The following is a 27,643-nucleotide window of genomic DNA, read 5'->3' on the forward strand; positions in this document are numbered from 1 at the left end:
AGTGGCTCTTAAGAACTCTTCCTCAAAAGGCAGTGGAAGCAGAGTCTTTGAATATTTTTAAGGTTGATCAAGAGGGATCAACAGGGGGATTAAAAAGTTATCAGTATAGGCAGGAATGTGGAGTTGAGATTATAATCAGATCAGCCATGTTAGTACTGAATGGTGGAGCAGAATTGAAAGGCTAAGTGGCCTACACCTGCTAATTAATATGTCCCCATGTTTGATTCATTGAGTATAACTGTCACCAGATGTTAGTAAGGAGTGCTTTACAGCCAACTGGGCGTCATGTGCTTAGGTCAATGGTGGTTGCTCTTTGTTCGGTGGCACACTGGGTAGCACTGCTACCTCGATGTACCAGGGACCCAGGTTCAATACCAGCCTCTGTGAAGTTTGCACGTTCTTCCTGTGCCTATGTGGGTTTCCACCAGGTACTCCCGATTTTCTCCCATGGTCCAAAGGTGTGCAAGTTGGGTTAACAGGCCATGGTAAATTGCCCCTTAGTGTAAGGGAGATTAGTAGGATAACTACATGGGGTGATGGGGATAGGGCCTGGGTAAGATTGAGCCTGCACCAGCAACAATGAGCCAAATGGCCTTCTCTGCTCTGTAAGGTTCTATGATTATTCCTGTTAGTTGTATCAAACTGCTAGAGAAATGTCAGTCATTTGCTAAACCATCTGGGAGGACAGTTAAGAGTTAACCACTTTGCTGTGGATCTGGAGTCACACGTTGGCCGACTAGGTAAGGATGCCAGTATTCCTTCCCACTAGTGAATGCTCACAATTACCAAGATGCCTTTCAATTCCAGATTGCTTAATTGAATTTAAATTTCACCAGACACTACACTGGGATTTGAACCCATGTCCCTAAAGCGTAAGCTTGAGCCTTTTATTTCCTCGACACACTGTTCTTGAGAGAGTGACAGTGCATCGTGGCAGCCAGTTTAGTTCTGAGTCATCATAGATGACCTGATTAAGCAAAATAAGCAAGTGGGCTTATGAATCCAATGTTTCAGATAAAGGGTATATCAAGAGAAGAGAGACAGGCATCTGGGATAAGTCTTTATTTGTCTTTGTGAACTTAATAGAAATACACAAAGGAACGCTGAACTGGCTCTGGTTGACTAGATTGAATTAATGTTGAGGATATAAAGGGAGACTTGATCAAAGCTGACAGCTATGCGTAAAAAGACATCAAAAAATACAGTAACAAGGTTGTGCTGTGATGAGTCCTAGCATTGAAAATAGACAGCAGTTGAATTATTATTGTCACGTATTGGAATACAATGAAAAGTACTGTTTCTTGTCTGTAATACAGACAAAACATACCATTCATAGAGTACACAGGGGAGGAAAGACAAGATGCAGAATATATAGTGTTACAGTTACTGATAGGGTGAAGAGAAAGATCAGCTTAATATGTGATAGGACCATTTGAAAGTCTGACAGTCGCAGGCAAGAAGCTGTTCTCGAGTTAGGTGGTACACGTTCTGAGACTTCTCCATGATTTGATTTGGCTTATTGTCACAAGTATTAACATACAGTGAATAGTACTGTTTCTTGCGCGTTATGCAGACAAAGCATACCGTTCAGAGAGAAGGAAACGAGAGAGTAGTTAGGGTGTAGAGAAAGATCAACTTAGTGCAAGGTAGGTCTGCCCAAAAGTCTGACAGAAGCAGGGAAGAAGCTGTTCTTGAGTCAGTTGGTATGTCGCTTCAGACTTTTGCATCTTTTTCCCGATGGAAAAAGGTGGGAGAGAGAATGCATGGGGTCCTTAATAATACCACCTGCTTTGCTGAGGCAGCAGGAAGTGTAGACAGAGTCAATGGATGGGAGGCTTGTTTGATGGATTGGGCTACCTTCACAAGCTTTTGGAAGTTTCTTATGGTCTTGGGCAGAGCAGGAACCATACCAAGCTCTGATACAACCAGAAGGAATGCTTTCCGTGTGGTGCATCTGTAAAAATTGGAGAGAGTCGTAGCTGACATGCCAAATTTCCTTCGTCTTTTGAGAAAGTAGAGGCTTTCTTAACTATAGTCATAGAGATTTACAGCATGGAAACAAACCCTTCAGCCCAACTTACCTATGCCGCTATTTTTTTAAAGCCCAAAGCTAATCCCAACTGCCCGCATTTGGCCCATATCCCTCTATACCCATCTTAGCCACGCAACTGTCTAAATGCTTTTTAAAAGACAAAATTGTATAGTGTCAGTATGGGGATACATGCTGACGCTGTACGTGTAGACCTAAAAGCTTACTTCGTCCCACAGAAGGTGGAACAGAGTACGTCCAGGGTGCATGGGGTTCTTGATTATGCTGGCTGCTTTCCCAAGGAAGTTAGATGGAGTCAATGGATGGAAGGCTGGTTTACATGATGAACTGGGTTTCATTCACAACCCTTTGTAGTTTCTTGCTGTCTCAGTCACAACAGGAGCCATACTAAACTGTGATGCATCCGGAAAGGATGCTTTCTTTGGTGCATCTGTAGAAGTTGGTGAGAGTTGTATTCGATGTGCTAAATTTCCTTTGCTTCCTGAAAAAGTAGAGGCATTGGTGGGCTTTCTTAGTTAGCATGGAGGGACCAGGACAGGTTGTTAGTGATCCGGACACGTAGAAACTTGAAGTCTTGACCATCTTCACTTCATCACCTTCGACGTAAACAGGAGCATGTCTTCCACTGCATTTCCTGAAGTCAATGACTATTTCTTTCGTTTTACTGACATTAAGGGAGAGATTGTCATCACACCATTTCACCAGGTTCTCTATCGCCTTACTATAATCTGTCTCACCAGTGTTTGACGTGCGACGCACTACGGTGGGGTTGAGCATAATTTGGCCACGCAGTCATAGGTGTATAAGGAATATAGTAAGGGGCTGAGGACGCAGCCTTATGGGATACTGGTGTTGAGGATGATCCTGGAAATGTTATTGCTTATTCTTACTGATTGCAGTCTGCGGGTTAGGAAGCTCAGGGTCCAGTTCAGGGGAAGCAGCCGAACCCCAGCCCATGGAGTTTGGAGGTGAGTTTCATAGGAATAATGGTGATGAAGACTGTGATTGGTGGCTTTGTTATGTAGGTGTTCCAGGGTCGAGTGCAGGGCCAGGCATATCACATCTACTGTGGACCTGTTGCAGCAGTAAGTGAACTGTCATGAATCCAGGCAATCTGGGAGGCCAGAATTGATTTGCGTCACGAGTAACCCTTCGAAGCTCTTCAGAATGACAGATGTCAGAGCTACTGGACAATATCATTGCAGCACACTGTCCGGGTTTTCTTTGGCACTGGGATGATGGTCATCTTCTTGAAGTAGATAGAGACCACAGATTGATGTAAAGAGGTTGAAGATGTCTATTAACCTTTGGTGACTCATGAACAAGGACACCGACATTTCTGTGAACACCAACACTTTCCAACCTTTCATCATTTAAGAAATACTCTGCCTTTCTGTTTTTTTAACCAAAGTGGATAACTTCATACTTAATCACCTCATATTCCACCTGCCATGTTCTAACCCATTCACTCAACATCCAAATTCCCCTGAAATCTCCTCACAACTCTCACTCCCACCTACTCATTTCATCAGCAAACTTGACAATATCACAATTGAGCCCCATACCCAAATCACTGGTATATATTCTGAACAGTTGTTCCCTATCATTGATTCTTAGAGTGTCCCACTAGTCACAGCCAACCTGAGAATTCCAATTCTCAATCCACTGCAAAATATTACCCCAATCCAATGTACTCTAATTCTGTTCATTAATCGCCTGCGTGGCACCTTGCTGAAAGTCTTCTAAAAATCCAAATGCACCACATCCACTGGTTGTACTTTATCCATGCTACAAGTAACATCCTCAAAAAATCTCCCAAACAGGTTTGCCAAACATGATTTCCCTTTCATAAATCCATGTTGGCTCTACCCAACAATATCATTATTTTCATACTATTATTTTCCAAGTGACCAGTTTCACATCTTTTACAACAGATTCGAACACTTTCCCTGCTACTGACAAACCCCATAGGCTCAGTAGATCTCAGTTTTCCCTCCTTCCCTTTTAAACAGTGGGGTTCCATCTACTACTTTCCCATCTCCAGTAACTTCTCCAGAATCTATAGAATTTGAAAGATAACCACCAATATTCCTGCTATCTCTGTAGCTATCTCCTTCAAAACTCTGATGCCGCTCATCTGGTCCAGGGGATTTATCAACCTTTAATCAGGTTAAGTTTTCAAGTACTACTTTTATTAATACTAATTTCTTTCAATTCCTCATTTTCACTAGTCCCTTGGTTTCCTAATGTTTCTGGGTGATGTTCTGTATCTTCTTCCATGAAGACAGACACATTGCAATCCTTTAGTTTCTCTATTGCCCTATTTTCCACCATAAATTATCCTGTCTCCACCTATAATGTACCCACATTTGTCCTTGCTAATCTCTTCCTTTTCACATAACTAAAAAGCTTTCATACTGTACCTTTAAGCTACTCACTAGAGTGCATTCATATTCTCTTTTCCCTTGAACAGTTTCTTGGTCACCCTTTGCTGGATTCCGAATTGTTCCAAGTTTTTAGGCTTACCACATTTTCTGGCAGCCAGACAAAAGTAAATAATAGAGAGCCTCTGTCTTTAGGAAAGGAGCAAGTGGCTACAAAGGATATGTTTTTATTAAAAAAAAGTCCTTAATTGGCTGTAAAGAGCCAATGTCCTATGGTCATGAAAAACTCTACATAAATGCAATCTTTCTTTCACATCAATAGCAAAATTAGAAATCTATTCTTGAGATGGCTATTTATGACTGCAATATTAACATAAATAAACATTATTAATAACCATTAATAAACAATAAATTAACTATTAATTAATAAACAATAAATTCCCCACAATTGTCATCTCTGCTTGGCGATTAGCAGAACAAATAGAACAGGCAAAAATTGACGCAGTAATGCATTGATGCACCCATTCTAATCTCAAACCTTAACATTTTGAGCACTGTTCACATTACAGCAATTTAAACTGAACAAGGAGAAAACCAAATCAGAAACTATAAAGCAGTACCTTCCTACAGATACTCAGAAGATTATGATTATTACGGGTGGTTAGTTGAGTGCATTATTTTTGCCTATTTAATGCTCATTTATTCTGGCCATTGCTGAACATTTAAGGATGACTTCCTCCAATGGTACGATAATAAACCTAACAAGGTCAACAGGCCATATTTCCGATTGGCAGTCTGTGCTGAATTACAAGGATCGCAAGAGCGGTGGATAGGAAGAAAATGCAATCATCCGACGTTCCACTTTGATTTCTGTCCAGTGAACTTTGCTTTTTACTTATTTTTTCACAGGATGTGAAGCCAGTAAGCCTCATCCATTCCCAATTGCCTGAGCCACACCATCGCAGAGGCCCATTAGGAATCAACCACATTGTTGTGGGTCTGGAGTCACATGTAGACCAGATCAGAGATTCCCTTCCCTGAGGGGCATTAGTGAACCAGATGGGTTTTTGAGGCAAACAACAATAGTTTCAGGGTCACTATTACTGAGATTAGCTTTTCAACTTCAAATTTTATTAATTAAATTTAAATTCCACCAGCTGCTGTGGAGGGACTTAAACTCTTGTCCCGAGTATTAAAAGCAAATTACTGAGGATGCTGGAAACTGAAACCAAAAGAGGAAATGTTGGAAAATCTCAGCAGGTCTGGCAGCATCTATAAGGGAAGAGCTGACGTTTTGAGTCCAGACAGCTCTTTGGCAAAACTAAAAGGCATAGAAAGTGGAAGATATTTACATTTCAGGATAAGGGAATGAAAGATGACCCATAACCACAGAAACCAGGGGAAAAGACTGCTAATAGCTGTCCACAGAGAGATTATAGGGTGTGAATGGCCAAACAGCAGAGATGCTAAAATGAAAACGTTGGGTAAGAGGAGGAAAATGGGTGGGACAGAGGTAAGATTTAAAAGAGAAGCAAAGGTGGAGAAAAGGTAAGGGAAGGGGAACAGAAAAGAGGACCCCCTGATAATTTCTGACTTGTAAGGAACCCCCTTCCCTTACTTTTTCTCCCCCTTTTTTAAATCTTACCTCTGTCCCATCCATTTTCCTCCCCTCCCCCAACCTCTTCATTTTAGCTTCTCTACCGTTTGGCCATTCACACCCTTTATTCTCTCTGAGGACAGCCATTAGCAGTCTTTTCCCCTGGTTTCTGTGGCTATGACTTATTTTCAATCCCTCCCCTACAGTATAAATATCTTCCACTTTCTATGCCTTTTAGCTTTGACAAAAGGTCGTCTGGACTTGAAACATCAGCTCTTTTCTCTCCTTACAGATGCTGCCAGACCCACAGATTTTCCAGCATTTTCTATTTTGGTCGCCTAAGTATTAGCCTGAGCCTCTGGATTTCTGGGTGGCACAGTGGTTATCACTGTTGCCTCACAATACCAGGGCCCTGGGTTCAATTCCGTCCTTGGCTGACCATCTATGTGGAGTTTGTATGTTCTCCCTGTGTCTGTGTGGGTTTCCTCCAGGTGCTCTGCTTTCCTCCCACTGTCCAAAGATGTGCGCATTAGGTGGATTGGCCATACTGAAAAAAAAACTTGCCCCTTAGTGTCAAGGGGATTAGCTTGGTAAATACATGCGGTTTGGCAGATAGGCCTGGGTGGGATTATTGTCAGTGCAGACGATGAGCCAAACGGTCTCCTTCTGTATTGTAGAAATTCTATTCTATGCTACTAGGCCAGTGACATCACCACTGTCTCCCCAATATTATTCATATACATGTGGTATTTAGCAAGAACAAGATCAAATTTAGCTACGATGTTAGCCAGTGGGGAATAACCGAAAGATACACTTTGTTCATTCAAATAGGAGTAATGATATATAATAATATATAATTCAGCAAGCAAGAGCTTTGCTTCAAAGATGGCAAGAATGAGAGATATGAAGGTGTTGCAACGCAAGATAATTTGGAATCAAGGATTTAAAGGGGTATTTTTCCAGACCCAAAGGCTCAATGCTAACTTCAGGTGATTCACTTTCACTGCACTGTATCTTGCGTTATTACCAGAGTGCATATGCACACACTGTCTGTAGGATAAATGTTTGGTCTTCAGAAGTTACCTTTAAGAGGCCAAGTTTGCATTCTGCATCCATCTCGGTGTATCCAATTTTTTCCATCTCCCAGGCCCAAGTATTGTTGTATTCCAAGCAAATCTGTTCCAAATGAAAAAAATCATTTTACAATCTGTACACATTTAAATCATGAACTTACTAATCTTTTAAAGCAAAACAGGAAAGAATGCAGAAAAATTCAAAGTTTGTCCTTAAAAGTTCCCCAATGGTGACTTTGTTGGTAAAGGCAGAGTGGAACCAAGATATATGACCCAGGTAATGGGATCAATTTCCAACCTGTCCCCTCACATGGGAGAGGGTAAGAGGTATCACATACGTTCCCACCAAACTGATGACATCTGAGATTTAGGCCGTATGAGAACCCAAGTGTAACTGAGAGGCCGAATGCTGAAATATGCATTTTGGGAAAGACTGAGCACAAAACCGATGCACACCTTACCTGAGCAATTACAAGATAAGAAATAGGAGTGGAATCCCACAAGCTTCTCAAGTCTACTCCACCATTCAATAAAACAATAGCTAAACTTCCATTTACACTACAACTCCCCTCTCTATCCTACAATCTCTCGAATTTCCTCAGTACCTGAAGAAAATCTTATAGAATCCCTACAGTACAGAAGGAGGCCATTTGGCCCATTGTACCTGCATTGACAATGATCCCCCACAGGCCCTATCCCCATACCCCATGTATTTACCCTGCTAATCCCCCTGACACTAATGGGCAATTTATCATGGCCAATCCACCTAACTCGCACATCTTTGGACTGCAGGAAGAAACCGGAGCACCTGGAGGAAACCCACGCAGACGAGGGGACAACGTGCAAACTCCGTACAGGGAATAACCAAGCCAGGAACTGAACCCAAGTCCCTGGCGCTGTAAGGCAACAGTGTTAATCACTGTGCATCGTGCCACCCTCAGTCTTGAAACTGTTCAATTGAACACTGCCATCTCATTGAGGTTGAATAATAAATGAAGTAATTTTGCCTCAACTCAGTCCTAAACTACCATTTAGTCTGAGACAAACAAATTCACTCTTATCTGGCTTGTGCGTGAATAATTGTTTTTCTCTTTCATGGGATGTGGACATCGCTGGCAAGGCCAACATCTGCTGTCCAATCCTAATCTTCTTTGAACTGAGCAGCTTGCTAGGTCACTTCAGAGGGCAAGTTAAGAGTTAACTACCTTGCTGTTGGTTTGGAGTCAGATGTTGGCCACCAGGTAAAGATGGTAGATTTCCTTCCCTAAAGGACATTAATAAACCAGATAGGATTTTGCAACAATTAATGATAGTCTCACGGTCACTATTACTGAAACTAGCTTTATATTGCAGATTTTATTAATTGATTTTACATTCTACTGGCTGTCATGGGGTGATTTGAAACTATGTACATAGGACACTAGCCTTAGCCTGTGGATTACTCGCCCAATGACATTATCACAGTCTTCCTCTTATTCTTAAACCGGAAGCATAACTAGACTGGCAAATAATGCTGTGGCTATAAGTGAAGGTTATAGGTAGAGAATTCTGCAAGAGTAACTTCACTCCACACCACCCAAAGCATCAGGGGTGTGATAGAATACTCTTGATTTCCAGAGGAAACCTCTCCCCAATAGCATTATAAGAGCATCGTCAACAGAAAGACTACACTGGGTCAAAAAGATAGTATAACACCACCTTCTCAACGGCAATTTTGAATGGGCATTGACTGCTGACTCTTCCAGTGGTGCCCATATCCCATGAATTATTTTAAAAAGATGCCATGCCAAGTCATGGGAGCCAGACAGTATCCATCCCTTATTGGTGTCAAGTTCTCAGCCAGGGTCATAGCAAGGGGGTGGCAGGTAATATTTGGAATTTTTGTACCCCAATTATAATCCAGTAAATTCTACTGGAAAATACATGTCCATCGGTCATGGACATAATTGGAACAGGAGGAGACCATTCAGTTCCTTCACCCGCACCATTCGATTAAACACGATTGATCATCACGATTTGACTGTCAAGCATCCTGTAGTCTACACACTGTCAGCATATTGCCCCAGACAAGAATACTGGCTATTTGGAAGAGGTATCTGTCCTCTCTCATGAGGAGAGGAAAGGAAACTTAAAAAAAACATCACTGTAGTACACTTGAATGGTACCCTGCCCAACAGATATTTACAGCCCTCGTTCATCACTTCACCTTTCTGACCAAGCCAATCTATTGCTGGGTAAGCAATGTTGTTCTTCCCTCCTCAACTGCTGCAAGCAACAAATAACCAGGCCTGGAACATTCTATGCATTTTATGAAACAAAACACGAAAGGGAAAAGATGCTCATCAAAAACTTACTTTTCCCTCATCGGCGATAGACAAAGCTAACACGTATCTCCGGAACTCTGTGTGCTAATGTTTCAGCTTGATTGTTTTTAATCTCGAGTTATCATATTTACACAATTAAGATGATTGTGCAGCAGCTTATTGTATCCCAAAATACTTCTCATACATTGTGTTAGTTTTCTGAAAGTCAGTGACTGTTATGCAAGCATATTTAGCTGTGATTTTGGATTATGCTAAGTGACAACTTCACTATAATCAAAGCAAACCATTTTAACAGTGACAATGGATGTATATGATTTGACCCATGAGACAACAGAAACCCCAAGCACTCTTCTACGCGTATCTGTGATGTAAAAGACTCATGTGCATCATTCCAATGATGACATTTCCATCCTTCAAGGGAGAAGTGAGTCTTCCACTTTGCCTTTTTCCACCAACTCTTGTTAAGGGAAGGTTCCTTGCGTATCGACGGGGTGCTCCACATTACGATCTATCACATCTCGTTCAAATGCTATTTTTACAGTTAAACAGACAGAAAGCATCAGACCAGCTGCCTCAACAGTAAGATGTGGCACACAGTCATTAAGCCTGTGAAACTACAGCCCAGCAGGAGATAAGTGCAAGAGAGGAGGAAGGAGGCAAGTGTGAAGTAAACATATGCACCCTGCAAGCAGGCAACTATGGAACACTTCTAAAACAAAAATCAGGGGGTAAATCAAGTACAGTACAAGAAAGGTACAAGAAAAGGTCAATATGGGTATATTATTTGAACTAGCTTTTGTCATTATGATTTAACTATACCAACTTTAATAACATGTAATGTTAAGTATATTTAGACAAATAATTCTCCAATATCCCCCTTTAAAAACAACACCTCTGTAGCAAGTGTTGTGGAAAGTTGTAAACTACAGTTCTGGGCATCCCCTTATAAGGAGGACTAAAGTCAGCAGAAGAGTACAGCAAGATTCAGCAGAACTCTACCAGGAATAAGAAATGATAGTAATGAAGAAATCAGAGGTTACTTTGCATTGGAAAACCTGGTGGCAAATTGGAAAATCCAAATTAGAGTGATACCAAAATTAATACAAAAAAAAATCATTACTGGTTCACCATCAGTGAAAGTAAGGAGTCAGAGTTATAACAGCATAGAAAGGCCATTGCTGGTAAAGGAAGGAAGGACGGACTAAACATATCATTCGAAAAATGAAGAAGTCGAATTGTTTCCACACAAGGACAACAGGACAAGAAATGCTTTACCTCAAATGGTTATTAGCACGTGGGCTAATCAGAAACAGGAATTGGATAAGTACCCGAGTGAGTCTAAAAGGATATGGGGAAATGGACTGCATGAAACAAGCCTAGTTAAATTTATAGTAGAAACATAGAACATTACAGCACAGTACAGGCCCTTCGGCCCTCGATGTCGTGCCGAGCTGTGTCCAATCCCAAGATTAAGCTATCCCCTCCCTACAATTCTGGAGTGCTCATGTGCCTTTCCAATAACCTAATGTTTCCACTATCACAGCAGACACACGAACATATGCATATCTGTACTGCACACAAATTCCAAATTCTATGGTTATATATTTTGAATATTTTGGTTTTATCTTCTATTTCTAGCTAACACAGGAATGTAAAACGGCCAATCTTGAAACAAAGATGCAGAACTACAGAAATAATGGGATGTGGATTTATGCCAGTGACTATCCAAGCAGCAGGTTTTGAACTTCAATGCAAAATGATAGGACTCAATGACTAGAGGTTATTCCAAGGAAAAACAAATTGTGTCACTTTTGCGCACAATCCAATAACAATTGTATGACCAGGGGAGCAGCATCTGCCTATCCACTCAATGTCCCATGATCCAGAGAGGTAGTTGTTAAAACATGTCTTTTTAGAGTATATAAGCCTTAAACAGCAGACACTTGAACTCTCTGCTCAGAGTTTAGAGGGGACGGCACAGTGCCACAGTGGTTAGAGCTGCTGCCTCATGGCACCAGGGACCCTAGCTCAATTCCGGCTTTAGGTGACTGTGTGGAGTCTGCACGTTCTCCCCATGTCTGTGTGTTTTTCCTCTGGGTACTCTGGTTTCCTACCAAAGATGTGCAGACTGGGTGGACTGGCCACGCTAAATTGAGTTTTAATGTCAGGGAGATTAGTGGGATTACAGGAATAGGGTTTGGGTAGCGGTGTAAGTTCAATGGACAGAATGGCCTCTTTCTCTATTGTAGGCATCTATGATTACTAAATCTTGACTTACAAAGAATCACACTGGACTTGAAACATTAACCCTGTTTCTTTTCCCACAGATGATGCCAGAGCTGCTGAGTTTTTCCCAACACTTTTATTTCAGATCTCCAGCAGCCAAGTTTTTGCTTATATTGTCTCATTATCCATGCTAGACCCAACATTAAATTTTATCAAAGCCTTAATTCTGACTTGACAATGAGCCACAGCACACACTTGTGTGACCAACTCTGAATGATATGACAATTCTTCAATCACGTAGCAAGGACAATGTGTGGTTGCTTACCCTGAGGAGGTACTTTTCCCATCGATCAAAGCTCACAGACTTTCCAATCTTCCTCATCAGCTTCAGGTGAAGGTCCACCAATGGCTGGGGAACTGTAAGAAAAGAGGAGGCAGTGGGTTAGGAATTTAGTTGTGCCCTACAGAAATCAAGCCTCCGATCTTTTGCTTCCGATCAGCCTCCTGACATGTTGTACATGAAGAGTCATGAAGGAGTGTAAGCTTCATGTGAAGAAGGGCATTAGGGGCAGGAATATGTTAAGAGTGGCACAGTGGTTAGCACTCCTACCTCACAGCACCAGGGATGCAGGCTCAATTCCTGCCTTAGGTCACTGTGTGCATATTCTCCATGTTTGCGTGGGTTTCCTCCAGTTCCCTCCCATAGTCTGAAAGACGTGCTGGTTAGGTGAATTGGCCATGATAAATTCTGTGTCCAGAACGGGCATCAGAGTGTGGTGACTAGGAAATTTTCACAATAGCTTCCTTGCAGTGTTAATGTAAGCCTATTTGTGAAACAAGTAAATATACAAGTAGGGTTGGATAACTTGGGATAATTGAACTAGTGTGTGCAGATGGAACACAATCCCACTGAGAAGTCATACCTTCATATTACAAGTATACATTCACATAAGTTTGTCTAAGGAAATTTGAGAATACTTGTCACATTGTTAATTACACCCTCCCGCCAGTGATGGCACTGTAGCTTTTCTACTGGCAGGATTGTACAATTACAGCTCGATATAATATACACTACCTATGTAATCATGGACAATTTATAATGAGAAAAAGACAGTAAATGAGGGCAGAATCAAGACTTTCAATAGATCACAGGTTCAGCCTCCCATGCTGTTGCATTCCTAGACCGAAGAAATGTAGTCTGGAAGTTCTAATACAACGTGATGACACCAGACCCTTAAACAGATAACTGAAGTTAGCACTGCAGGAGGAAGAAAATAAAGAGGAATAACAAGGTACATAATAGGTTTGTTTGATACCATATAATCACAGCAGGAACTCAGACAAACCAATACAAACTGAATAACACAAGTATCTCTCTACAGTGAAGACTTACCAGTGACCATCAGTCAAATAATACTTTGAGAAGAAATCACCACTCAATGAATAAATTCAAAAAGCAGCAGGTAGCAGAAGTGGAAACCACTGAGTTAAATTGATAACAGTAGCAGAAAGCAACATAAAATTAGAAGCAGGGAGCAGTGAATTAATAAATCAATGGCCCCATGCTTACTAGCCAAATGAATAAATTATTTGGGGAGCAGGATTATATTTTTCATAAATTCACGTGTAGCAGCTGTAGGTTAGCCCAGGTGCGTATGAACAAGAGTTAGAGGTAAGCTTGGACCATGATCAATTCCCACAATCACTCCTCTCCCCTGAACAAGGGTCTTGCATCTGCTTATCCTTCCATGTGATACAAATGTCCTGGGGTTAGAGGCAGGAATTGGATCCCAAAGTCATGGCAGGATCCCTCAGAAGCAGAGTGCCAACAAAACATCTTCAGATAAAATACTTTAAACTGGGAAACTAAAGAGGAGCAGCCCAACAGCAGAAAAATTACATATCCACCAATGAAGATTAAAATAAAATCTTGATATGAAGGCCATTGGGAAAGGAGAGCAAAGTGGCCGCTGCCAACAGAACAGAAAATTCTAAATAAGGACAACTGTTTTATTTGGAGTTAATGTTTAAAAACGGTCGTATACACAAAGAAAAAACTTGAAACCCTCAACAAACCTTTATAAAAGTGAGCTGCCCAAATGGCTGCTTTGCTGCAGGCTGGAGAATAAGATGATAGACGGAGATTCTTAACAACAGTCTCCAGGAAAATTCAAAGGCTGCATATTTCACCATCTGGTGTCCAAGTTGACATCAGATGGTGAAGATGACACCAAGATTGGTGGTACAGTGGGCAGTCAAGAAAGTCATCTCCAATTGCAACGGGAGCTTAATCAATTGGGCCAGTGGGCTGACGAATGGCAGATGGAGTTTAATTTAGACAAATGCGAGGTGATGCATTTTGGTAGATTGAACCAAGGCAGGACTTACTCAGTTCATGGTAGAGTGTTGGGGAGAGTCACAGAACAAAGAGATCTAGGGGTACATGTTCATAGCTCCTTGAAAGTGGAGTCACAGGTGGTTAGAGTGGTGGAGAAGGCATTTGGCTTGCTTAGTTTCATTGGTCAGAACATTGAATACAGGAGTAGGAACGTCATGTTGAAGTTATACAAGACATTGGTATGGCCACACTTGGAATACTGTGTGCAATTCTATTATAGAAAGGATATTATTAAACTAGAAAGAGTGCAGAAAAGATTTACCAGGATGCTACCAGGACTTGATGGATTGAGTTATAAGGAGGGGTTGGATAAACTGGGACCTTTTTCTCTAGAGTGTAGAAAGCTGAGGGGTGATCTTATGGAGGTCTATAAAATAATGAGGGGCACAGATCAGCTAAATGGTCAATATCTTTTCCCAAAGGTAGAGGAGTCTAAAACTAGAGGGCATAGGTTTAAGGTGAGAGGGGAGAGGGAAGAGATACAAAAGTGTCCAGAGGGGCAATTTTTTCCCCGCACAGAGGGTGGTGAGCGTCTGGAACAAGCTGCCAGAAGTAGTAGTAGAGACAGGTACAATTTTTCTTTGAAAAAGCATTTAGATAGTTACATGGGTTAGACGGGTATAGTGGGATATGGGCCACATTTGGGCAATTGGGACTAACTTAGGAGTTTAAAAAAAAGGGCGGCATGGACAAGTTGGGCCGAAGGACCTGTCTTCATGCTGTAAACCCTATGACTCTATGTTGCATAATTATGTTACAAGCTTACAAAAACAAAACCTATCATAAGAGCAGACCATTGGAACTTATAATGGATAAAAAGGTTTATAAGCAAAATTAACAGGAATATCTCAAACAGATGTCAAACAATGACAAGATAGAGAATCTAGTGAACTGGTGCAATGGCAGTAATCTCTCCCTCAATGTCAACAAAACAAAAGAGATTGTCATCAACTTCAGGAAGTGCAAAGAACATGCACGTCTACATCAAAAAGGGACGAAATAGAAATGGTCAAGAGCTTCAAGTTTTTAGGTGTCGAGATCCTCCACAACCTGTCCTGGTCCCCATCATGCCGACACTATAGTTAAGAAAGCCCACCAATGCCTCTACTTTCTTAGAAGACTAAGGAAATTTGACATGTCAGCCATGACTCTCACCAATTTTTACAGATGCACCATAGAAAGCATTCTTTCTGATTGTATCACAGCTTAGTATGGCTCCTGCTCTGCCCAAGGCCACAAGAAAATACAAAGATCATGAATATAGCCCAATCCATCATGCAAACCAGCCTCCTATATATTTCCTGCTGCTTTGACAAAGCAGGATATATTTTAAATATACTACAGATGTAAATAGAACGGTCAAACTTACGGCAGATAGAATTCAACACAGAAGAAAGTGTCAGGTGATATATTTTGTTTGGAGAGACAATACAAGTTAGCCAGGTATAAATTTAAAGGTGAGATTTGAAAGAGAAACAAGGGCGCCGGAACAATTAAAGGGTCACTTGCCAGTAGTTTTCTTGTACCTATCTGGAGGTAAGTATCAAGATTAAGCTTGGCTAGTCTATGGGAACGGTGGCATAGCTGTTATGTAACTGGACTAATAATCCTAAGATCTGACTTCAAAATCCCATGACAGCAGCTAGGAGAATTCAAACTGAATCAACTGATAAACCTGGAATAAAATGCTGATCTCATTAGTAATGGTCGTGAAACTGCCAGATTATCATGAACACCTGTATCTGGCAGGGAAGGAATTCTGCTGTCCTTACCTCAAATCTGACTTACATGTGACTCCAGACCCGCACCAATGTGGTTGACCCATACATGTCCTTTGCAATAGCAAAGCTAAGCCACACAATTGTAGGTAGCTCCTAACCGCTGCTCAAGGACAATCAAGGATGTGCAGTAAATAGCCAGTGATGTCCACATCCCAAGAATGAATCAGAAAAAACACTGCCATCATACTTGCTTGGTTCTGTAGATCCTCAGGTGGCACAGCCCTTGCTTTACTAATATTTTGGTCAAAGTTTGAGAGCAGACTGACCACCTATTGCCTCTCAGTTACAAGTGTTTCACTGATATCAGAAGAAATAGATAATCAAAACCCAATTGATGAGGCAAAATGCCAGAACAAAAATGCATGCAAAAATTCTTGCTATCGCTACCCTTACTCACAGTTCTCTCTCTTAAAAACCAACTCTCTTGGGATACGCATTACATGGCTTGAAAAGTGGATTCAGCTTAGAGTCAGAAAAGTGCTTACTCAAACCCCGAGAACTTCAATTTTACACATCCAGACGAGGTGAAGCAATATTATATTTTAGTTTAAGGTTGAATAGAGACAATAATTTGCATTTATATAATATAATAAAAAATCCCAAGCGTGGTTATAAAGCAAAATCTGACACTGACCCATACAACGTGATATTAGTGCAGATGGCCAAACATTTGGTCAGAAACAAATTTTAAAAAGAAAACGGTAGAGAAACAGAGGGGTTTAGGAAAAGAATTCTAGAGTTTTACGCTCGGACAGCTGAAGGCCTGACCATCAAAGGTGGAAACCGGGGAGGCACAACCATTCAGAATGGAGTAGCACAAATACCTTTGTTATTCAGCCTTGCTCAGCAGAGATCAAGTCCGCTGATCAAATCCAAGAGGGTTGGATACGATACATTCCACACCTAGAAACACTTCAGCGGCAAATGACCAGACTCTCTCATGTCTGTAAAGAGTTTGACCATCAACATCAGGAAAACAAATGTCATAACCCAGGATATTGACATAGCGCCATTTATCAGCACTGACAATCTGACGCTAGAGGTTACTGATAGCTTTGCATATCTAGGTTCTCAATAACCAGCAGTCTGTCACTTGATGCTGAAATCAACACACACATCACAAAAGTTGTGGCCATTATGTCCAAGCTGAATAAGATGTGTGAAAAACAGTAGCAAGCTGACTGAAAGCATCAAACTGTGTATCTACCAAGCCAACATCCTCAGTGCACTCAACAGAGGTGAAATCTGGACAACAAATGCTAAGTAGTTGAAAAGATTGAACCTTCACTGTCTCAGACACGCCCATAACATCTCTTGGCAGGATAAAGTCTCCAAATCAAAGACCTGGAGCATGTTAATTCCAGCAGTATACACCCATTGCTGAACCAATGATGTTACATTTGCTAGGTCACGTTCAAATGATTTATGGTTGCCTGTACAGTGAACTGGCCACCTCCTGGACATATATCTCTGCTACAAGGACACCTGCAAGTAAGATATGATGCCAGACATTGATACTAACAACTGGGAGATAGTTGTTGATGGCCATGACTTTTGGAGGCTGACTGGAAGGGCACTGAAAGAACCAAGCAGAAATGAAAAGCTCGGCTGGTTGAGAAGTGAACTGAGAAAATGGAGGCCAGTGAATTGTGCACTTTCTCAGCCTTCCTCTGCAGCAAATATAGCGTCTCATCCAAGCCGCTGTGGGGCTCCTGAACAACACCAAGCGATGTTTAACTCAGAATTGACCACCAGGGCAAAAACTATCGTCGTACAAACAGATGGCTGCCTTCAATAGTAATTATGTCGGACTGAAGGAGATTAAAGAGACAGATCCATAAAGGGATCTGAAAACAAAAGAAATATAACAAATCAAGGTGTTGTTAAACAGGGAACCAATGTAAGTCAGCAAGCACAGGGTTGATGGGTAAATGACACCTTGTGCAAATAGGGTAGAGTTTACGATGATCTCAACTTTACAAAGGGTCAAATGTGGAAGGCTGGTCAGGACACGGGAGGACAACATTCGGCCAGTCATCTCCACGCTGCCTTCTCTGCAAGAACTACTGAGCTTTTTTGTCCTTATTCTTCCATGGAGTGTGGATGTCACTGGCAACGCTAGCATTCATTGCCCATCCCTAGTTGCTCTTGTTCAGAGGGCAGTTAAGAATCAACCACATTGCTGTGGCTCTAGAGTCACATGTAGGCCAGACCGAGTAAGGATGGCAGATTTCCTTCCCTAAAGGACATCAGTGAACTGGATGGGTCTTGACAATAATCGATAGTTTCGTGCTCACCGTTACTGAAACTGGTGTCACATTCCAGATTTATTAATTGAAATTAAATTCCACCAGCTGATTTGAACCTATGTCACCAGAGGGCTAAAGTCATAGAATCCCTGCAGCCCAGAAGGAGGCCATTTGAACGACCGTGTCTGCACCGACCACAATCCCATCCAGGCCCTATTCCCAGAGCCCCACACATTTACCCTGCTAATTCCCCTGACACTACGGTCAATTTAGCATGGCCAATCCACCTAACCTGCACATCTTTGGAAACCGGAGCACCCGGAGGAAACCCACGCAGACAGAGGGAGAATGTGCAGACTCCGCACAGACAGTGACCCAAACCAGGAATTGAACCCGGGTCCCTGGCATTGTGAGGCAGCAGTGCTAACCCACTATGCCGTCCTAGCCTGGGTCTCTGAATTACTAGTCCAGTGTCAGTACCATTACACCACCAGAATAGGAGCAGGAGAAAGCTATACAGCTCCTCAAGCCGGCTCCCTCTGTTCAGTATAAACCTGGTGAACCTTCCAGTCCCGTATTCCTTAATTGGCAGTGGCAAATCTTGGCCATTCTCCCCACCCCTGACCCAGGATAAGACATTAAACCGTGTTTCTCTCACCCCAAACCCCACCATGACCAGCTTCCCCTTCCGCTTGTTCATCCTGGTCTTCAAAGAGACGACACAATCACTGTTGGGAAGGGAACCTGGGAATTCTTCCCAACGTCCTGGCCAACATTCCTCCCACTGCCAAATAGCAGTTGTACTGACCATCCATTTCTGGGATCTTACTGTGTCAGAAATGGCAGCTGATGTTGCTAATCTATATAAGTTTGAATATTTCAAAAATAATTCATTTTGGGCAATGCATCTTTTGAGGTGTTTGACCACAGTTTATATACAAGAGAAATTTATTTTGCCTTCAGCTTTCTTGCCAATTCCCTTAGTCACTACTTTCCAAAACACAAACCTTATTTGTTTCTCAGCTTTATTGGCATCCACGTCCCTTCCTACAATCACGTCCCCCCACGTGTCAAGGGAATTAAGGGTTATGGGGAGAAAGCAGGAAAGTGGAACTGATCCACTTCAGATCAGCCATGATCTTATTGAGTGGCGGGGCAGGCTGGAAGGGCTAGATGGCCTACTCCTGCTCCTATTTCTTATGTTCTTATGAATGCATTAGATGAGGATTTCCACAGATGAGAACTTGTTTGTAGCAAAACTGCCAGAAATGGGATTAACTGCTTTCTTGCATTAACGGTTCATTTGTCATATAACTCACCATTTTTGGTGCACCTAGTGCTCCTATATGCTGCATTTGCACAATAAGGTTAGAAATGCTGAGAGCCCCAGATACTACATGATACAGTTTTACTGCAGTTACAAAAGCATATTAACACTGCATCTCAGACCAAGACTCTCATGAGCTTTGCTGAATCTCCTCATCAGTCAAGAAAACATAAAAAGCCGTTTTCCAGTTGATCAGTCCACAGCACTAAGGCCCAGGGGCCACATGCTCTCTCAAAGTCTCAGCACATGCACAGAGAATCGAATGATCTCCTCCCGTGCTAATCAATTCTATGAAATGTTCCTTGCAACTCATCAGTCCATGCCTGGCTATTATCCAGGTTTACTGCAGGCAAGCAGACTGCTTTGTTATCTGAGGAATTGAACATTGCAAACATCTGAACAGCCGCACTCCCAACCTTAAGAATCACAGAATGGTTACAGTAGAGAAGACTTTAAGGCCTAATATGTCAGTGCTGGCTCTTTGTAGAAGAAATTCAACTAAACCCAATTCTTTGCCTTTGCTCTGCAGTCTTGCGCATTTTTCCTTTTCAGATACCAATCCAGTTCTCCCCCTCAATGTCAGCAAAACAAAGGAGATAGTCATTGACTACAGAAGTGCAGTGGAGGACATGCCCTTGTCTATATCAACGGAAACGAAGTAGAAATGGTCAAGAGCTTCAAGTTTTTAACCGTCCAGATCATCAACAACCTGTCTAGGTCCTTCCACGCCTGACACTATAGTTAAAAAAAAGTTCACCAATCCTCTACTTTCTCAGGAAACTAAGGAAATTTGGCATGTCCACTACGACTCTCACCAGCTTTTACAGATGCACCATAGAAAGGTTGTATCACAGCTTGGTATGGCTCCTGCTCTGCCCAAGACCGCAAGAAACTACAAAGAATCATGAACGAAGTCCAGCCCATCAGGCAAACCAGCCTGCCATCCACTGACTCTGTCTACACTGCCTGCTGCCTTGGAAAAGCAGCCAGCATACTGGGTGGGATTCGCCCAAAACATTTTTCAGTGCCGAATTCGCATAAAAATTGGAGTAAATCTTGCTGTTTTTTTCAAGCGGGATTTTCAAAATGAATCTCCTGCACTTTATACTGCAGAGTGCACTAGCACGAATCTCATTAAAAATCCAGGAATGAGGCCTATTCCCTCTGAGATGCCAGCAGCACAATGCTGAGTGCACACCCCCCCCCGCCACTCCACCCAGCAGTCCTGATCTCCACCACCCCGCGCACCCCACTCCAATGGCCAGCCCCAATCGCTGCTGTTCGCTGAAGCCACGGCACCCAGCAGGAAGCCCGTTACACAGCCTCCACTCGAGTCCCCTGGCCCGCTGTGCTGCTAGAACAGTGCTGCAGGCAGGGAGAAGCATCCCTACACTCTTCCACCTTGTTCTGACAGGAAACAGGTTACATACCAACTGACTCAAGGATAGGTCTGCCCAGCTGCCAGATTTTTAATGGACCTGCTTCACATTAAGTTGATCTTTCTCTACACCCTAGCTATGACTATAACACTACATTCTGCACTCTCGCCTCAGTATGCTTTGTAGGTATACCACACAAGAAACAATACTTTCCATTGTAAACTAATACGTGTAATAATAAGTCAAATTGAAATTCCCTCAAATGCCTTGATTGAACCTGCCTCCACCAGACTCCCAGACAGTGCCTTCTAGAACCTAACCTCGCTGGGTGAAAAAGTTTCTTTTTGTGTCTCTTATTGCTTCTTTTACTAATTACCTTAAATCTGTACTCTCTCATTCTTGATCCTTCCACCAATGGGAACAGTTCCACCCCACCTACTCTACCCAAAGCTCTCGATTTGAATAACTCTATCAAGTCTTCTCACCCTTCTCTTCGCCAAGGAAAACAGTGCCACCTTTTCTAACTTATCTTTGTAACTTCAATTCTCATTCCTGGGATCAGTCTTGTGACCCTCTTGCTCACTCTGCCAAGTCATTGTTTGTTTCCTAAAGTGTGGTGCGCAGAACTTGATACAGTACTCCAGTTGCAACTGAACCATTGTGCTTTACAAATTTAACACAAGTTCTTTGTCTTATGCACCAATAATAAAGATTAGGCTTTGAATGTCTTACGAACCACTCTCCCAGCCTGTCCTGCCATCTTCAAATGACATATACACCTCTGCTTCTCCATCCCCTCTAGAAATGTATACTCCATTTTATACTGTCTGTATTCTTCCAACCAAAATGAATCACTTCACATTTCTTTGCATTAAATTTCACCTGCCACGAGTCCGCCCATTCCACAACTTGGAATGTGTCCTTTTGAAGTTCTACACACTCCTCCTCACAGTTCACAATGCTTGTAAGTTTCTTTCAGCTGCAAATTTCAGAATTGTGCCCTGTACACCATGATCTAGGTCATTAATATATCAGGAAGAGCAAGGATCCTAATGCAGATCTCTGGGGAGCTCCACTTTCAACCTTCCTCCAGTTTAAAAAACATCTAGTAACCACCACTCTCCTTTTCCTGTCACTCAGCCAATTTCAAATCCATGTTGCTACTCTCCCTCCTGTTGCATGAACTACAACTTTGCCTACTAATGCAATGTTGTGCAGCACTTGGTCAAATGCCTTCTGAAAGTCCATGTACACCATATCAACAGCATTATTACCCTGATCAAGCTTCTCCGTTAACTCAAAAAACTCCAGCAATTTAGTTAAAAAGTTTGTCCCAAAAAAAATTTACACTGACTTTCCTTAATTAACCCACATGACAAATAATTGTCTCTCGAATGATCATTTCCAAATGGATGAGAAGATTCCTACATGAATGAGGAACAATAAATGAAGAAAAGCTCACTAATGATGCAGCTGAAAAATATTTAAACTGATGGCACTACCCCAAGGAATTCCATCAGCAATCTCCTCTGGCTAAAGTCGGCACCCAATCATTTTTCACCATGCTCGGTACCCAATCATTTTTCGCCATGCTTAAGTCCTCAGAAGAAGTTTTCTCCAATTCCCATTGACTTCCAACTTTTTATTTAAAACTGCGTGCCTTCTCCCTTAATCAAATGACACCAGATGAAGGACAGTCACTCCTATCTCCATCACTGGAGTTCAACTCACATCTAAGGCTGTAATGAGGTCTAGATTGTGGTAGTTCTGTGCAACAGTGGACAAGTTATTGATTAGCAAATTCCACTTGACATCACTTGTTGGTGATACCTTCTATCACTGTGCTGATGATCGAGAATCATCTCAAAATGCAATTAGCTGGTTTGGTTTTGTCCTTTTTGCATAGGAGCTACCAGGATATTTTTTTTTAATTCATTCTATCACAATATTGGGCATAGCCGGCTTGGCCAGCATTAATATCCCATCCCCAATTGCTTTCCAGGTGGTTGTGGTGAGCCATCTTCTGGAAGTGCTGTCATTCACGTGGTGTAAGTGCACTCAGAGTGCTATTAGGATGGAGTTCCAGGTTTTTGACCCAGCAATAAGTGGGGAATGACAATTCAAATTTACAGGGAAATTTTTAGGTGGTGATTTTCCCATGGAGCTGCTGCCCTCATCTTTCTAGGTAACTGAGGTCTCAGGTTTGGAAGGTGCTGTCGATAGAACCTTGGTGAGTCACTGCAATGTACCTTGTAGGTGACGCATGCTGCCACCGCTGTGCTCGGTGGCCAAGTGAATTAATGCTCAATTTGGTGGATGGGATGACTAACAAGCAGGCTGCTTTGTCTTGCATAGGGTTGAGTTTCAAGCAATGTTGGAGTTGTACTCAGAGTATTGCAACGCACTCTTGACATGTAGATGCTGGACAGACTTTGGGGAAGTCAGTCTCTCACTTGCTCTTGCAGACACAGTATTTATATGACTGGTCCGATTCAATTTCTGATCAACAGTAATACCCAGGTGTTGATAGCAGGGGATTCAAGAATGGTACTATCACTGAACATCAAGAGGCGATGATTAGATTCTCTCTTTCGGAAATGATGCTGCTAAAGATGGATGGGCCTAGGCCACTACCTGAGAAACTACTGCAATGACATTCTCAGACTGAGCTGATTGATATCCAACAACCACAACCATCTAGGCATGACTCCAACCAGTGAAGAATTCACATTCCATTCCCATTGACTCTAATTTTGCTACACTTGGTCAAATGCTGCTTTGACATGAAGGACAGTCACTCGCATTCATCTCATATTCAGCTCTTTTATCCATGTTTGAACCAAAACCGTAATGAGGTCAGAAGCTAAGAACACAACTGAATACCAGCGAACAAGTTATTGCTGAATAAATGCTGCTTGATAGCACTGTTGATGACCCCTTCAATCAGCTTGTTGATCTGAGACTAGACTGACGCAGCGGTAATTTGCTGGGTTGGACTTATCCCGCCTTTTGTGGGCAGGACATAGCTGGGCAATTATACACTTTGCAGGGTAGATGCCAGTGTTGTAGTTGTAATGAAACGGCATGGCTCATTCTGGAGCACAAGGGATTTTCACAGTAACTTCACTGCAGTGTTAACGTAAGCCTACTTGTGACACTAAGAAAAATTTTAAAAAGTCTTCAGTGCTACTGCTGGAATGCATCAGAGTCTACTGCCTCTGCCATATCCAGTGCCTTCAGTCATTTCTTGATATTATGTGGAGTCAATTGAATTGGCTGAAAACTGGCCTTATGACACTGGGGACTTTGGAAGATGGGTGAGATGGAGCATCTACTCAGCACTTCTGGCCAAAGATGGTTACAAGTGCTTCAGCTTTCCCTCTTACACTAACGTGCTAGCCACCGCCATAATTGAGGATGAGAATATTTATGGAACGTCCTTTTCAATTGTTCATCGCCATTCACAACTGGTGTGGCAGGAATTGATCTATTATTGTCACATGTATTAGTATACAGTGAAAAGTATTGTTTCTTGCATGCTATACAGACAAAACATACCATTCATAGAGAAGGAAATGAGAGAGAGTGCAGAATGTAGTGTTACAGTCATAGCTAGGGCATAGAGAAAGATCAACTTAATGCAAAGTTAAGTCCATTCAAAAGTTTGACAGCAGCAGGGAAGAAGCTGTTCTTGAATTGGTTGGTACGTGACCTCAGACTTTTGTATCTTTTTCCTGAAGAAGGAGGTGGAAGAGAGAATTGTTCACAATGCCTGGTAGATGCCAGGACAGCTTGGCTAAAGATACAACTAGTTCTGGTATTTAGCATTGCAGGTGGATTATCATCAGAACCCGGAACCTTTGCAGTATCCAATGCACTTTGCATTGGAGTGAATCAAATTGGCTACAGATGAGCGTTTGGAATGGTGAGAACCTCAAAAATAGCCTACTCAGCACTTCTGACCAAATGTAGCTATAAACGCTTCAAATCAATTCCTTTGCACTGCCATCAATGGGGATGAGGCTGTTAGATGCTCAATTATCCAGCACAATTTAAAGCTGGACGTAGCTCAACTGCAGAACTTTGAATTGATCCATCGGTTGTGGGATTGATTTTCTCCAATTTACAAGGAATTTAAGGAGAAACCTCTTCAGACAGAGCAGTGAGAATGTGGGAACTCAATAGTACCAAAAATTGAGGCAAATAAATGCAATGAAAGCAAAGCTAAAGAATTGCATGAGCAAGAAAGGAATAGAAGTTTTGCTGATTGGATTAAATAAAAAGGAAGAGACTATTGAAGAATAAACAGCAGCATTGATCTGTTGGGAGAAAAGTTGTTTCTGGGTTGCAACAACAAATTAGCGCACTGCTTTCACTGTTCAACACGTCCTGGATTGTAGCTTTGTCTTAAGAAAAGGGACGCACATTTTGAAATGTAGCGCGTAGTACATGCTCTACTGAAGTTGATATCAAAGTTTTACATAAGAACTAGGAGCAGGCCATCTGGCCCTTCGAGCCTGCCCCACCATTCAATAAGATCATGGCTGATCTGTCGTGGCTCAGTTCCACATTCCCGCCCTCTCCCCATAACCCTTAATCCCCTCGCTTATCAAAAACCCATCAACCCGCGTCTTAAAAATATTTAGCGAGGTAGCCTCCACTACTTCAACGGGCAGAGAATTCCAGAGATGCACCACCCTTTGAGTGAAGAAGTTCATAAGATATTTGTAAATCCTTTAGGGCCTTTTCCTCAGCCAGTTGAATTTATAAGCGTAGTAGTACGGAAGATTTTTAAAAAATTCACTCCATACAGCGACTGCAGCCAAAGGCTGTAAATACAAGGATGATGACTGGGAAATGTTAACATCTTACAACGGTAACAGCAGGTGAAAAAGGATAAACAAGGAAAGTAGGACTTGAACCGGCTTTATACATGCAATAATATTCGCTCCACCCCAACTCTTGGGATTTTTCTATCATTAGACTAAAAATTGCAGCGCGCGGAGGTGGAGAGAAGAGAGAAAGCAGCTGAAATTAGGGTGGCATCGGTAGCACAGTGGCTAGCACTGCTACCTCACCTCAGTGCCAGAGACCCAGGTTCAATTCCCGGATTGGGTCACTATCTGTGAGGAATCTGCATGTTCTCCATGTCTGCATAGGTTTCCTCTGGGCACTCCAGTTTCCTCCCAGTCCGAAAGACGTGTTGGTTAGTTCACTGGCTGTGCTAATTCAGTACCAACTGATTCAAGAACAACTTCTTCCCTGCTGCCATCAGACTTTTGAATGGACCTATCTGGCATTAAGTTGGTCTTTCTCTACACCCCAGCTATGACTGTAACACTACATTTCCTTAATGAACAATATGCTTTGTTTGTATAGCGTGCAAAAAATACTTTTTCTGTATACTAATACATGTGACAATAATAAATCAAATCTGAACAAGTGCCAGAGCATGGCGACTAAGAGATTTTCAGTAACTTTATTGCAGTGTTAATGTAAGCTGACTTGTGACACTAATAAATAAACTTGAAAAATGTTGGCAAAAATTAAACTGGGTGTCTAAGCTGAACATTCTTCATTTATCACTCACTGCCCTCTTAACAGATTTATGTAGAAACTTGCTTTGATTCTTATTAAATTTTCCTGTTATTAAATTTGTTCACTTCACAGTGTAGCCACAATCCCAACATTTATTCTTAAACCATCAATACGATAACAGGTTACCATCCGTTACCTAAATCATTTGCCTAACTGGCCTCGAAAGCACCCTTTGATTACCAGTCCCTTAAATCCCCTGGCACGTTGTTAAATCGCAACGCCCACGTAGCCTCAACTGTAAACACTGTAGTAACAACATGATTTGTGCATAATATCATTAAAATAGTGAATGAAATCTTTCTTGGCACCGGTACAGACTGGCACCTTAAATGGAGCAAAAGCAGCACTACCTCCTGCGTTATAGCCGGGACTGCCACACGGACACACAAAAATAATAAGCAGCACAGGAACAGACCGGATACTTCTGCACCAGGTTTCAAATTGATGGCCAGGCATACAGGATGTGAAAGAGATTGTCACAACCCATTCATATTGCTGCTCTGATTCTTTGAAAAAATAAAGGGAATACCAAGTCATTTAGCTCAAATTGACATTTTACTGCTGTTGGCATATTCCTTTCAGCATGTCTCAATTGGATTTGGATTAATTGAGACAAATCAAAGCTGATTAAATTGATTATTTCGAGTGCTTGAGTACATGTGGACACTTTTAAACACCAATCCAAAATGGAGAGAATGGGCTGTTTGACAAGGCTGGGGTACTCACAATTCTGTTTTTGAACGAAAGGGGCTTGAGATGTGGTTGACAAAAAGCATGGAATAAAACAATTTTAAAATCTGCACTATAATCAGTCTGGAAAAGAGTCCAGTCCAGCCTGCTGTAAAACACGCACACAGCGCTCAAGAATGGGATGTGTGCCCAATCACATCTCCTCCCACCTCTCTCCAAATGAAAAAAGACAGCCTGAGAAAGAAACTGTATCCAAACAGAACATTAATTGGAAGACTAGCAGAGCCCATAACATCAAGCAGAGATGCCTGTAATACACAGGGGTGAGGGAAATAGAGAAGACATCAGACCACTGATCTGAGGGTTCCCAAATTCAACCTTCAATCAACAGATTTTTCTTTGAAAAATTAACCAACAAGACTCAGCAGTTTGTTTCTTTGAAGAGATGATTTTTTTTTAAAAAGAAAAAAAGAGGAAACTCGCAAACCCATAAACGGACCAATTTAATCAACTGTAAAATCACCAGGACGTACCAGCTCATTTAAAAGAAGCACATCAGGAAAACAT

At 41.9% G+C, this 27,643-nt stretch overlaps 1 protein-coding gene across 2 annotated transcripts in view; it reads right to left on the reverse strand.

The window, feature by feature from the left end:
• Positions 1-27,643, reverse strand: part of rsf1a (remodeling and spacing factor 1a) — a 99,095-nt gene that overhangs the window by 52,983 nt on the left and 18,469 nt on the right. For both annotated transcript variants that reach the window (XM_080197705.1, XM_080197706.1), the window contains exons 2-3: positions 11,980-12,071; positions 7,115-7,207 (exon numbers count right to left, since the gene is read on the reverse strand). In XM_080197705.1, the coding sequence (XP_080053831.1) occupies positions 7,115-7,207; positions 11,980-12,071 (185 nt within the window). The remainder of the gene's footprint in view (positions 1-7,114; positions 7,208-11,979; positions 12,072-27,643) is intronic.

The sequence above is a fragment of the Carcharhinus amblyrhynchos genome, chromosome 10, assembly GCF_965287045.1.
Source record: "Carcharhinus amblyrhynchos chromosome 10, sCarAmb.v2.hapA, whole genome shotgun sequence".
Lineage (NCBI taxonomy): Eukaryota > Metazoa > Chordata > Chondrichthyes > Carcharhiniformes > Carcharhinidae > Carcharhinus > Carcharhinus amblyrhynchos.